This window comes from Piliocolobus tephrosceles, chromosome 14 (genome assembly GCF_002776525.5).
Source record: "Piliocolobus tephrosceles isolate RC106 chromosome 14, ASM277652v3, whole genome shotgun sequence".
Classification (NCBI taxonomy): domain Eukaryota; kingdom Metazoa; phylum Chordata; class Mammalia; order Primates; family Cercopithecidae; genus Piliocolobus; species Piliocolobus tephrosceles.
In genome coordinates this window covers 109,449,316-109,464,113 of record NC_045447.1, presented here as the reverse complement: position 1 = coordinate 109,464,113, position 14,798 = coordinate 109,449,316, and the positions used below count along the sequence as shown (strand labels likewise).

Genomic DNA, 14,798 nt, shown 5'->3' with positions numbered 1-14,798 from the left:
TTTATTTATTTATTTATTTATTTATTTATTTATTTATTTATTTATTTTGAGACAGGGTCTCACTCTTGTTGCCCAGGCTGGAGTACAGAGGTGCAGTCTCAGCTCACTGCAACCTCCACCTCCCGGGTTCAAGCGACTCTCCTGCCTCAGCCTCCCAAGTAGCTGGGATTACAAGTGCCCACCACCACGTATGGCAAATTTTTTGTTTGTTTTTTGTTTTGTATTTTTAGTAGAGACAGGGTTTCACCATGTTGGCCAGACTGGTCTTGAACTCCTGGCCTCAAGTGATCCGCCCACTTCGGCCTCCCAGGTTGCTGGGGTTACAGGCGTGAGCCCCTGTGCCCAGTTAATACCCTACTTTCAATAATAAATACGACAACTAGACAGAAGATCCACAAAGATATTCTCCAGCTTAGACCATATGTTAGACCACAAAAAAGTCTCAATAAATTTTAAAAGACTGAAAGCATTCCAAGTATCTTCTCTGACCACATGGAATGAAACTTCACAGAAGGAAAACAGGAACAAATATATAGAAATTAAACAGCACACTTTTTTTTTTTTCAGAGTCTTGCTCTGTTGCCCAGGCTGGAGTGCAGTGGCATAAGCTCGGCTCATTGCAACCTCCGCCTCCCGGGTTCCAGTGATTCTCCTGCCTCAGCCTCCTGAGCAGATGGGACTACAGGTGCCCACCACCACACCCAGATAATTTTTGTATTTTTAGTAGAGACAGGGTTTCACCATGTTGGCCAGGCTGGTCTCGAACTCCTGACCTTGTGATCCACCTACCTTGGCCTCCCAGAGTGCTAGGATTACAGGCGTGAGCCCCCATGCCCAGCCCAACACACTCTTAAATAGCCAATGGGTCAAAGAAGAAATCATGAGGGAAAAAAGAAAATACCTTGACACAAATAATACCAAAAACACAACATACCAAACTTACTAGGATACAATTCAGGAATTAGATGACTTAAAATTGATAAGATGGCAATGCTATCCAAAGCAATCTTATAGCCACAATGCAATCTCTATTAAAATGCCAGGTTTTTTTTTTTTTCCCAGAAATGGAAAAGGCTATCTTCAATATGGAATTTTAATAAGAGGCTCCAAATAGCTAAAACAATCTTGAAAAAGAGAACAAAACAGGAGGACTCATACTTCCCAATTTCAAAACATACTAAGTACTGACAATTAAGACAGTGTGGTAATGGCATAAGGAAAGACATATAGACCAATGAAGTAAAATTTGGAGTACAGAAACCAGCCTATCATGAAAGGCCAATTGATTTTCAACAAAGGACCCAAGAACGTTCACAGAGAAAGAACAGACTCTTTACCAAATGGCTCTGGGGTGACTGGATTTCCATATACAAAAGGATAAAGTTAGACCCTTACCTTACACTATAGACAAAAACTAACCCAAAATGTACCACAGAGCTAAACGGAAGAACTGGAACTCGAGAGCTCTTAGCTGGACACGGGAGCCCACGCCTATAATCCCAGCACTTCGGGAGGCCGAGGCGGGTGGATTGTTTCAGCCCCAAAGTTTGAGACCAGCCTGGGCAACATGGTGAAATCTCATCTCTACCAAAAACCCAGAAAGTCAGCCGAGCAGGGTGGCGCGTGCCTGGAGTCCCAGCTACTCAGGAGGCAGAGGTTGCAGTGAGCCAAGATCACGCCACTGCATTCCAGCCTGGGCAGCAGAGTGAGACCCTGTCTCAAAAAAAACAAAAACAAAACCAAAAAAGATTGTAATGTTCTTAAAAGAAAACATAGGGATGAATCTTCATGACTTTATATTTTTTAATGGATTCTTAGATATGGCACCAAGAGCTAAGCAATAAAATAAATTGGACTGAATCAAAATGTAAAACTTTTTTTTTTTTTTTTTTTTTTGAGCCGGAGTCTCGCTCTGTAGCCCGGGCTGGAGTGCAGTGGCCGGATCTCAGCTCACTGCAAGCTCCGCCTCCCGGGTTTACGCCATTCTCCTGCCTCAGCCTCCCAAGTAGCTGGGACTACAGGCGCCCGCCACCTCGCCCGGCTAGTTTTTTGTATTTTTTAGTAGAGACGGGGTTTCACCGTGTTAGCCAGGATGGTCTCGATCTCCTGACCTCGTGATCCACCCGTCTCGGCCTCCCAAAGTGCTGGGATTACAGGCTTGAGGCACCGCACCCGGCCCAAAATGTAAAACTTTTGTACATCAAAGGACATTATGAAGAAAACGAAAGGCCAACATACAGAATGGGAGATATTTGCAAACTATACATCTGATAAGGATATAAAAAGACCTCTTAGAACTCAACAACAACAAAAAACACAAAAAAGTCAATTAAAAAATAGGCAAATTACTTGAAGAGACATTTCTCCAAAGCAGTTATATGGCCAACAAATGCAGTTATATGGCCAGCAAATACATAAAAAGATGCTCAAAATCAGCCAGGCGCAGTGGCTCACACCTGTAATCCCGGCACGTTGGGAGGCCAAGGTGGGTGGATCACCTGAGGTCCGGAGTTCAAGACCAGCCTGCCAACATGGTGAAACCTCGTCTCTATTAAAAATACAAAAATTAGTTGGGCATGATGGTGAGTGCCTGTAATCCCAGCTACTCGGGAAGCTGAGAAGGGAGAATCGCTTGAACCCCAGAGGTTGCAGTGAGCTGAGATCACGCCACTGCACTCCAGCCTGGACAACTGACCGAAAACTGTCTCACAAAAAAAAAAAAAAAAAAAAAAAAAACCTCAAAATTATTCATCATTTAGGAAAATGCTAATTGAAATCACAATGAGATACTACTTCGCACCAACTAGGTTATCCTATACTGAGAGAAAAAAGGAAAATAAGTAGGAAATAGTTTTCTCTAAAACATGTAGAGAAATTGGAACCATCACATACTACTGATGAGAATGTAAAATGGCTCAGCCACTGTGGAAAAGAAATGAAAACAGGATCTCAAAGAGATATTTGGACATCTGTGTTCATTGCAGCATTATTCACAATCAACACTAACCCAAATGTCCACCTACTGATGAATGGATAAATAGTGCTAATATACAGTTTAGCCTAAGCTAACTGACTCAGTGTATTAGTAACAATGGAGTATTACTCAGCCTTCAGAAAGATGGAAATCCTGCCATATGCCATAACATGGATGACCTTTTAGGAAATTATGCTAAGTAAAACAAGCCAGTGACAAAAAGGCAAATACTGCATAATTTCACCTATATGAGGTATCTGAGGTCATCAAACTCATAGAAGAGTGGTGGTTGCCAGGGACTAGGGAGAGGGGGGAAAGGCGAGTTCAGTGAGTATAGAGTTTGTTTGAGATGAATAAATTCTAGGGACTTGTTGCACAACCATTTACATATCGTTAACACTACTGTACTGTATACTTAAAAATGGTTAAGGTAGTAAATATTACGGGGTTTTGGCCACAGTTTTTAAAATGTGAGAAGGCACTGTGGCAGATATTATTGCAAAAACATTCCCTGCCCCTTTCACTGTGGGTCCAGAGCGCAACTTAGCCATGACTTGCTTTGGCCAATAAAAGGCGAAAATAGCGTGTGTAGTTTGGATGTTTGTTCCCTCCGAATCTCATATTGAAATTTGATTCCCGGGCCGGGCGCGGTGGCTCAAGCCTGTAATCCCAGCACTTTGGGAGGCCGAGACGGGGGGATCACGAGGTCAGGAGATCGAGACCATCCTGGCTAACACGGTGAAACCCCATCTCTACTAAAAATACAAAAAACTAGCCGGGCGTGGTGGCGGTGCCTGTAGTCCCAGCTACTCCGGAGGCTGAGGCAGGAGAATGGCGGGAACCCGGGAGGCGGAGCTTGCCGTGAGCTGAGATCCGGCCTCTGCACTCCAGCCCGGGCGGCAGAGCAAGACTCCGTCTCAAAAAAAAAAAAAAAGAAATTTGATTCCCGGTATCGGAGGCGGAGCCTAGTGGGAAGTGTGTGGGTCATAAGGACAGATCCCTCATGAACATCCAGATGCTGTCCTCGCTCATATTCTTACCATGAGATCTGACTGTTAAAAAGAGCCTGGCACTTCCTCCCCTCCCTCGTTCCCCCTCTCACCACGTGAAACCTGCTCCCCTTCACCTTCTGCCATGATTTGAAGCTCCCTGAGGTCCCTCGCCAGAGGCAGATTCTGGTGCCAAGCTTCTGGTACAGCCTGCAGAACTATAAGCCAAATAAACCTATTTTTCTCAAAAATCACCCAGCTTCAGGTATTCTTTTATAGCAATGTAAAATGGACTAATACAACATGTGGTTCTACCATCTCTGTTTTCTCTCTGCTTTGAGACCCATCTGTCCCAGCTTGGAGGGATTCCTTCAGGATCCTAGAATGAAGAGAATGTGGAGCACACCGGTGGTCAACCCTCCCAGCACATATAACATGAGCCATGTTGAGGCTGAGATTGCCATCTTGAAGTTGCATTCTGCAGCCTGCTTTTTAGCCTAAGCTAACTGACTTAGTGTGTTAGTAACAAATATCTGTTGATGAAACAAAAAGCTCATCAACCTTACTTAATTCCTCAAGAAATTCCCATGTGTAATGAAGCAGGAATTAGCAAGATCCTAAATGGACCATGACTTATCATTAAAGTACAAATTAACAAACCAACTCGTGGCCATTATTGGTGATCAACAAATTCTTTCATCTTCACTCCTGGGCTGTGATCCTTAGTAGCCACATTTAGCTCAAGTCTTGCTTGCTAAAATTATTAACCCAGAGTCAGACAGAAGGAGCTACACAGGAGTGAAATGTTTATTGCCATCATTTATTAAGCCACAATAGTTTCATGGATTATTGCTGGTTATGGTCATATCATGAATAATTGTTTTAATAAGTACAAAATAAATATAAAAGAATATAGCATCTGTGATCAATAAAAATAGCAGCTGATTCTGTTAAGAAAGAAACAGGACATGAAATCAGGTCAATTAAAAACCATAGGCCTGGCCGGGCGCAGTGGCTCATGCCTGTAATCCCAGCACTTTGGGAGGCTGAGTTGGGCAGATCATGAAGTCAGAAGATCGAGACCATCCTGGCTAACACGGTGAAACCCCGTCTCTACTAAAAAATACAAAAAATTAGCCAGGCGTGGCGGCAGGCACCTGTAGCCCCAGCTACTCCGGAGGCTGAGGCAGGAGAATGGCGTGAACCCAAGAGGCGGAGATTGCAGTGAACTTAAGATCACCGCTGCACTCCAGCCTGGGCGACAGAGTGAGACTCCGTCTCAAAAACAAAACAAAACAAAAAAACACCCACAGGCCAGGCACGGTGGTTTATGCCTGTAATCCCAACACTTAGGGAGGCCAAGGCAGGCGGATCACAAGGTCAAGAGATGGAGACCACCCTGGCCAACATGGTGAAACCCCGTATCTACTAAGAATACAAAAAAATTTAGCGGGGTGTGGTGGCACACACCTGTAGTCCCAGCTACTGGGGAGGCTGAGGCAGAAGAATTACTTGAACCCGGGAGACAGAGGTTGCAGCGAGCCGAGATCGCGCCACTGTACTTCAGCCGGGCGACAGAGCAAGTCTCTGTCTTAAAACAAAACAAAACAAAAAAACCGTAGTGGCTGGCCACAGTGGCTCACGCCTGTAATCCCAACACTTTTAAGAGGCCAAGGCAAGAGGATCACTTGAACTCAGAATTCAAGACCAGCCTGGACAACATAGTGTGACTCCATCTCTACAAAAAAAACTTGCCAGGTGTGGTGGCATACACCTGTGGTCCCATACTCAGGAGGATGACTTGAACCTGGTAGGCCACGGCTGCAGTGAGCCATGATTGTGCCACTGTACTCCAGCCTGGGCGACAGAATGAGACCTTCTCTCAAAAAAAAAAAAAAAAAAAAAAAAAACTTAGTGATACAAGTCTTCTGCCATAAAAGGATCCCTTTCCTAGTATTTTTAAATATGTAAGAAAGGCTGGGCACAGTGGCTCATGCCTGTAATCCCAACGCTTGGTAATTTGAGGCAGGAGGATTGCTTGAGTCCAAGAGTTTGAGATCAGCCTGGACAACATAGCAAGACCCCCATCTACCAAAAAAAAAAAAAGGCCAGGTGTGTTACACACCTGAAGTCCCAGCTACTCAGAAGGCTGAGGTGGGAGGATTGCTTGAGGCTGAGGTGGGAGGATCACTTGAAAGTGGGAGGTTCAAGGCTGCAGTAAGCCCTAACAGTGCTACTGTACTCAGCCTGGGTGACAGAGTGAGACTTTGTCTCCAAAACATAAAAAATAAGTAAACAAATAAATATGCAAGAACATACTGCTGACTCTTGCAATTTGAAATAACTGGTTAGTTAACATCAAAAATTTAAGACTAACCATTACTATTAATAAGCATGTCTAACAGTGGGGAAACATTAAAAGTTAACTATGTGGGCCAGGCGTGGTAGCTCACACCTGTATCCCAGCACTTTGGGAAGCCAAGGCAGGCAGATCACTTGAGGCCAGGAGTTTGACACTATCCTGGCCAACGTGGTGAAACCTCGTCTCTACTAAAACTCCAAAAACTGGCCTGGCAGTGGCTTATGCCTGTAATCCCAGCACTTTGGGAGGCCGAAGCGGGCAGATCACCTGAGGTCAGGAGTTCGAAACCAGCCTGGCCAACATGGTGAAACCCCATCTCTACTAAAAATATAAAAAGTATCCGGGCAAGGCCGGGCGCGGTGGCTCAAGCCTGTAATCCCAGCACTTTGGGAGGCCGAGACGGGCGGATCACGACGTCAGGAGATCGAGACCATCCTGGCTAACACGGTGAAACCCCGTCTCTACTAAAAAATACCAAAAACTAGCCGGGCGAGGTGGCGGGCGCCTGTAGTCCCAGCTCCTCGGGAGGCTGAGGCAGGAGAATGGCGTAAACCCGGGAGGCGGAGCTTGCAGTGAGCTGAGATCCGGCCACTGCACTCCAGCCTGGGCGACAGAGCAAGACTCCGTCTCAAAAAAAAAAAAAAATACCAAAAACTAGCGGGCGTTAACCATATGGCTGCCTCCCAGCAACTCTAAGAGACTGTTTCTGCCACCAGCAACACGTGTATATTTTCCAAATGAGAAAAATGGAGTGAGTGCTGAAATATACAGCCTAATACAACATACTGGCCATATACAGGGAAGGGTTCACTAAGTGCATTCTTTTAGGTTTTTTGTTTTGGTCTTGTTTTTTGAGACGGAATCTTGCTCTGTTGCCCAGGCTAGAGTGCAGTGGTGTGATCTCAGCTCACTGCAACCTCTGCCTCCTGGGTTCATGCGATTCTCCTGCCTCAGCCTCCCGAGTAGCTGGGACTACAGGCATGCGCCACCATGCCCAGCTAATTAATATAAGTGCATTCTTTTAGCTCAAAAAATAAGACGAAACAAATAATCATATAATGCCCCAAATAAATGAATAAAGACCATCTTTTAACAATATATGCTAAAATACGCAATGTTACTTAAAGAGGACCCTCTTCCTTTTGGCCTTATCAATGAGAAAACCTTGTTTCTAGGCATCTTCGGACAATTAGAGGATTACACTCAGCAGCCAAGTGCACCTGTAGGCTAAGAACAGATCTTGTCAAGACTGTTGACAATTTGCAAAATTATTAAATTGCCAAAAACTTTTGCACACCTTAGTAAATATAATTTTAAAAACAATCTCCATACCTCTAGAAGGTAGATTAGTGATTTTGAAAGTGCTTAGTCATGTGATAACTGAAAAAGCTAGAAGTCCTTGACACATTTTTGTAAGTAGAATTCAAATAAAGAGCACAAGCACAACCTAGAAGGAAAACAAAAATAGGTCTCGGAGGGAGGCGTGTGAACCTTTTCACATTCAGATTTAGATACAAACTTCCCATGACTTGCATACATGCTTCCTAACCCTACTTCCCATCGTGACCTACGTTCACAACATCTCAAGTTTTAATTCCAGTTTACTGAATTGAGTGCACTCTTATAAAGCATCTCAATTGAGATATAGATAAGCTACACATAGTATGTATTTCTTTTCTTTTTTTCTTTCTTTTTGGAGACAGAATCTCGCTTAGTTGCCCAGGCTGGAGTGCAGTGGCACAATCTCAGCTCATTGCAACTTCCACCTCCTGGGTTCATGTGATTCTCATGCCTCAGCCTCCTGAGTAGCCGGGACTATAGGCGTGCACCACCACGCCCGGCTAATTTTTTTGTATTTTTAGTAGAGACAGGGTTTCACCATGTTGGCCAGGCTGGTCTCAAACTCCTGGCCTCAAGTGATCCATCCACCTTGGCCTCTCAAAGTGCTGAGATTACAGGCGTGAGCCAGCATGCCCGGCAATAGTATGCATTTCTTATGTCTACTTATATCAGCTTAATATTTAAAAAACAAAAATAAACCCCTGAAGTCCATTTACATGTGATAGTCCCAGGAGCAGTGTAGTATAGGTACTAAGAACAGGGACTCTGAAAGGTTCCAATCAGTTCTGCCCCCTTACCATATGCTCTTAACTAGACTTTGTCCTGGGGACTCTTATTTCTCATTTCTCATCAGGTAAACAGGATAAAATGAATTAAAGAATTCAAAATGCTCAACACAGAGGCCAGCAGTTTGCTGCTAACATTATGAAATGCTTACTCTGTGCCAGGCAATAAATAGTGCCTACTATGTTAACATGATGTTAGGTTTAACACAGTGCTCAAACATTACTATTCATAAATAGTATGAATTTATATATTATGTATAAAGTATTTAAAAATCAGCTATTCGAAACAGTATGTAGTCTAGGTTTTGAAGTGTTCAGGTGACACAGAAAGGGGAAGCAGGATAGGCAGCCGGTAGCTCCTGCAGGGTGCACAGTATCTGAGAAGCCAGACCCCACCAGCCCCAGTGAAGAAGTAACTTCAAATGCAGTCTGAGTAGAGGGCACAGTGACAAGGTGGGGAGCCTTGGAACAACCTGTGGCCGAAGGCAGTTAGACCTGCTTTCTTCCCTCTCAGAATTCTACAATCCAGAAGAAGACAATATATAATTATATGCCAACAGTGCTAAGCAATTGTGTGATGAGCAGCCAAAATAAGCTGGTAGGTGTTCCCACAGGCGAGGAAGACAGTGTTGGGCAGGAACAAACAAAAGAGCAAGAGAAAGCTGACACAGGGTGTTCCGAACTCAGACGCTAACACCTCCCCTGGGAGCAGTGGCAACGAATAGACAGTAAATGAACGCAAATGTTGTTCTCAAACCCACAGCTGTTAGTGCCTCTATGTGGCATATTGGGAGCATGTTATTGCCACTGGCTACATTACAAACTTGTCTCCTGTCTTCCCCAAAAATGAGCAGACTCAGCACAATTCACAGATGATGCACATGGAGATAAAGAACTACAAGTACTTTAAAGAAGCAAAACAGTAAAACAGGCTGGGACTCCCTATCTTTGTAGTTCAGTGTATTGACCACAAATCAAACTAGGCAACTTCCTTATATTTTTCTTTTTCTTTCTTGCCCCCACAAAGCTTACTCTAGCAACTTTCTTAAATAAAGGTATATTCCAGACCCTTCTCTCTTATGGTGGGAATGCTAAATAAATGAATTTTTTGAGCTGCATGTGGATTGCTTCATCGATAGAAAGACATATTCAAATCAATTTACCAAATAATTTATGAAAGTTACAACAGGAAAAACTACATGAGAAAGGAAAAAAGCAGAAATATAAAACAGCCTTTTCACTTTTACATGTTTTTTACAACTGTTGGTATACTTTACCTCGGAAAAGAGGTGTACAGCATGGAAATACAATTCAAACCCATGCATCTTGTTAGCAATTTTTTTTTTTTTTTGAGACGGAGTCTCACTGTAGCCAGGCTGGAGTGCAGTGGCACGATAGCTCACTGCAACCTCCGCCTCCAGGGTTGAAGCGATTCTCCTGCCTCAGTCTCCCGAGTAGCTGGGACTACAGGCGTGTGCCACCACACCCAGCTAATTTTTGTATTTTTAGTGGAGACAGGGTTTCACCATGTTGGCCAGGATGGTCTCGCTCTCTTGACCTCGTGACCCACCTTGGCCTTGGCCTCCCAAAGTGCTGGGATTACAGGCGTGAGCCTCCGTGCCCGGCCACTGTTAGCAACTTTTATAAAATGTCTGGGTAAGGATAAGTCTGTTTTAGGCCAAAAACAACATACCTACAGATTTCATCTATATGACATTAATCTTCTTGGGTGATCCAGAACTAGATCAATCTGTCAGAATAAAACCATAAAGGCAAAATCTTACACAAGAATTTATGAATGTATGCCTTTATATTGTTCAACTACATAATCTAATAAAGCGTTTCTTTAAAAAGACTAAAACTTACAAATCGCTAACACAAAAATATCTAGGATATCCATCCATCTTTTTTTTTTTTTTTTTTTAAATGAGAGAGTCTCGCTTTGCCGTCCAGGCTGGATAGAGCAGTGGCAGGATCTCGGCTCACTGCAAGCTCCGCCTCCCGGTTCACGCCATTCTCCTGCCTCAGCCTCCCAAGTAGCTGGGACTACAGGCGCCAGCCACCAAGTCCGGCCAATTTTTTTTTTTTTTTTTTTTTTTTTTTTTTGTATTTTTAGTGGAGACGGGGTTTCACCATGTTAGCCGGGATGTTCTCGATCTCCTGACCTTGTGATCCGCCCGCCTCGACCTCCCAAAGTGCTGGGATTACAGGCGTGAGCCAGCGCGCCCGCGGATACCCATTCATCTTACATTTCACTACGGGCTACCTAGAGGCAGCCCAACATCAACTGTAGCCTTCAGTGATACTCAGCAATGTTATCAACGCTTCTATCGTTAGTTTCTTCAATTTTTTTTTTGCTGAGTCTCCCTCTGTCCCCCAGGCTGGAGTGCAATGACGCGATCTCAGCTCACTGCAATCGCCGCGCCTCCCGAGTGCTAGCAATTCTCCTGCCTCAGCCTCCTGAGTAGCTGGGATTATGGGCGCCCGCCACCACGTCCAGCTAATTTTTGTATTTTCAGTAGAGACAGGGTTTCATCATGTTGGTCAGGCTGTTTCGAACTCCTGATCTCAGGTGATCCACCCGCCTCAGCCTCCCAAGTGCTGGGACTACAGGCCTGAGCCACCGCACCCGGCAAGTTTCTTCAATATTTTTTAAAGAGTTGAGGTCTTTGTCACTCAGGCTGAAGTGCAGTGGTGCTATCATGTCTCACTGTAGCCTCAAACTCCTGGCCTCAAGTGATCCTCCTGCCTCAGCCTCCCATGTAGCTGAGACTATAGGTGCAGGCTGCCAGATGAGGTCTCACTATGTTGCCCAGGCTGGTCTTGAACTCCTGGTCTCAAGTGATTCCCCAGCCTCAGCCTCCCGAAGGGATTACAGGCACAAGCCACCTCACCAGGCTCTGTTTTTTTTTTTTTTTGAGACGGAGTCTCTCTCTGTCTCACAGGCTGGAGTGCAGTGGCCTGATCTCAGCTCCCTGCAAGCTCCGCCTCCCGGGTTCACGCCATTCTCCTGCCTCAGCCTCCTGAGTAGCTGGGACTACAGGCGCCCACCACCACGCCCAGCTAATTTTTTTGTAGAAACAGGGTTTCACCATGTTAGCCAGGATGGTCTCGATCTCCTGACCTCGTGATCCGCCCGCCTCAGCCTCCCAAAGTGCTGGGATTAGAGGCATGAGCCACCGCGCCCGGCCCAGGTTCTGTGCTTTCAAATGTTTACTGAGGTGTAGTTTCAAGAGTTGAAGTGTATACAAATCTATAGTTTTATAACTTTATAGTTACTTACTAATAATGCCATATAAAATGTATCAATTTCCTCAAAACCCAAACAATGTAGTTTCAACATCCTTGTGACTGCATGTAAAATGATGAAACTCATTTCAACTTATACATTATGTGCTGGTACAGATGCTTATCCACTATGTGAGTTACTCGTTATGTCTCTTGCAAATTGCTTTATCTTATATAGCCACGTAACAAATGGAACCTGGATATTACCCTTCTGTTAGCACCATGTATTCATTACACAAGTATATTTTGAGCACCTTTATTGAGCATTTACAGAATGTAAGGTATTAAACGCATATAATCTTCCAGATAGAAATACTCCTGGCTCTCCTGGAGCTTACAGTCTACAGAGTTCAGTATAAGTCAGCAGAAAGACACCCCAAACACATGCAGGACCAAGAGCCACAAAACCTCGACCTAGTCCCCGCTCTCCCACTACTGAGCTGTGCGATCGTTGGGAGGTCGCCTCACTAATCATTCTAAGCCTCAGCTGCCTGATCTGTAAAATGCAGGTTTGAACCAGTGGTCACAACCTTCCCAGCTTTAAGCACTCGGAGACTGCAAGCAAATTTTAGCGTCTCATTCCACTATGTGCTCTCAACACCTAGCAAGTAGTATGCTGGATAAATGAAAGGCAGTGAAGGCACAACTTCAGCCGCAGAACACGCCCAGAAGTCATTTCTTGCTCTTCGGCTGTCTCTGCAGGGCATCTTTTAACAGGGCCAGGGCGATCTGCAGTAATGGAGCAGACACTGTGCCCTCCCTTCCCTCTCGCACTCGGTGGAACTCAAGGCCCTCATCCCCCCGCCTTTCCTCTCGGAACCAGGGACTCGGCAGCCCGCCAGGAGGATGGCAGTGGCCGTTGACCCGGCCTCCCAGAGACCCGGGCCGCGCTCCCGCCCACACTGCACCTGCCGCAAGGACGGTCTCCCGCGCCGCTCCCGCCTGTCACGTGACAGCCCCCCCCCCCCCCCGCGGTCCGGGGCCGGTTTTTGGCGCGCGGCAGTGACGTCAGCATCCTGTCAGCCGCAGCCCCCGCCGCGGCCAGATCGACCTCGCGTTTTCAACTCCGCCCCGCCCGCCGCGCCGTTAACGGGCCCCGGCTGCCCCGCGTCCCGCCCGCCCGCGCCGCTCACCTTGAGGTGGCCGCTGTCTGGGCTGCTCGCTTCCTCCTCGTCCTCACCTCCCGAGGCGGCGGCGGAGGCCGAGGCGGCGGGCGGGGGCGCGCCCCGGCCACGAAGCCCCGAGTGCTCGGCGGCCGCGGCGGCAGGCAGGGCGGCAGAGGCGGCGGCCCCCGCGGCCCCGGGGCTGAGCGTCACGTTGTGTGCGTTCTCGCCCCAGCGCCACGGGTACACCATGAAGTCGCTGAAGCCGGGGCTGGTGGGGATGAGCGGCGGCGGCGGCTCCGGCTCCCCTCCGCCGCCGCACGTAGGCTTGATCGGGGTCGTCCTGATGACCGACACCAGCACCCGCTTCGGGGAGTCGTGGCAGAAGATGACGGGCGGCGGCGGCGGCGGGTTCTCCGCCATGGGCGCCTCCACGCCCCGGATCATCGCCCGGCCCGACCCGCAGCTCCGGCGGCCCCGGGCCGCTCTCCTGCGCAGCGCTCTGCCCCCGCTCGCTCCGCTCGGAGTCGCCGGCTCAGTCCTGCCGGCTCATGGCAGACGGACGTTTCCCGGAATCCTGCGCAGCAGCCACCTAACGAGTGGAGCGGCCGGCACCGGCGGGCAGGCCTGGACCCCAGCCCCAGGGCAAGCGCGCCCTCCGCTCTTTGTACTCCGCAGCGCAGGCTGCAGCGGCGGGAAGCGGCGGGCGGCCCGGCCCTCGCGGTGACAGGAAAGCAGGACGCGCAGCGCTGAGCCCCCAAAAATAACAACCTGCCGCCGCGGTGCCTGCCCCGGCTTTTCCCGCGTTACATTTCGCGCCTGGGCGGAACCAGTCACCGCGAGGCCGCAGCCCGCTGGCCGCACCGGCGAGTGACAGGCGGCGGGAGCCAATGGCCAGGCCTGGCCTCCTTTCCAGCCGGCCGGGGCGGGGCCGGGTCTGCGCGCGGGTCCTTCCCACGTCGCCATTGGCCGCCGCTCTTGTATTTTTTTCTGTCTCGAGGGCCAACAGCGTTCGAAACTCCAGCGGAGCGCGCGGCGCCGGCACTCGCCCGGACACACCCGCCTGCCGCCCCGCCCCGCCCCGCCGTCCCTCCGTGTGGTTCGTCGGGGCCGGGGAGACTGGGCGGCGGGGAGGGCGGCAAGAGGGCGGCTGATTGGACAGCGGCGGGGCGGGGTCGGGGGCGATCGTTGGGCGGTGAAGGCGCGCGCCCCGCTCGGCCCCGCCCGCCGTTGGTTGTTGGGCCGCGGTTCCCGCGCGCAGAGCGTTTAAAGGGCTGGGGCCCCGCCGCGCGTCCCGCCCCGCCCTGGGTCCCACCACCCGCCGGCGGCTGGAGCCTGCTGCCAGAGGTGCTGGTGGGCACCCGGCGTGCCTGGTTTCTTAATCGAGTTGCACGCGCTGTGAACCCGCCCTGTCAGCACCGCCCTGACTTCCCCCGGCCGATAGTGGGCCTCCGGTTCCCGGTCTGTGGAAAGGGGAGAGTTCAGGAAGTGGCCTCCGAAGTCCCCGCGGGCCACAAGAGCCGGGCGAGTGTCCGCTCTCACTCTGGACTGCTGCCTCCAAGTCGCCTCGGGGATCCCCCCACCCCGGCGACCCCGCTCTGCCGAGCGGCTGCTCCGGGGGTCGGGGCGGCGCCCCACTCTGCTCTGCCCCGGCCGCGTCCTCGTACTCGCGCCGGGACGCGCGGAGCCCCCGCGTCCTCTCCCAGCCCCGCCTGGCCCGGGTGGGGCTCGCAGGCGGCAGAGGAAGGACCGGCCGGAGGGAGTGCCCAGCTTCCTACCCGCTAGTTGTGGGCTGGGGAGCTGCGGTTTGTTCTTGTGAATACAGATTCCCAGGCACCGCCTGACTCGCGGTAGGGGCTCGATAAATATTTGTTGAATGGATGAATGAATATCCAGTGGTTAAGGGTTAGAACTGGTAATTAAGTTAGAACACGACTGCATAATAACATAACTAAG

The 14,798-nt window shown here is 48.9% G+C and overlaps 1 protein-coding gene across 1 annotated transcript in view; it reads right to left on the bottom strand.

The window, feature by feature from the left end:
- The window catches only part of ZNF367 (zinc finger protein 367), a 30,738-nt gene extending 16,847 nt beyond the window's left edge, over positions 1-13,891 (bottom strand). Inside the window, exon 1 of the mRNA XM_023185271.3 lies at positions 12,873-13,891. Within this exon, the coding sequence (XP_023041039.2) occupies positions 12,873-13,289 (417 nt within the window). The 5' untranslated portion in view covers positions 13,290-13,891. The remainder of the gene's footprint in view (positions 1-12,872) is intronic.
- Positions 13,892-14,798: the final 907 nt, after the last annotated feature.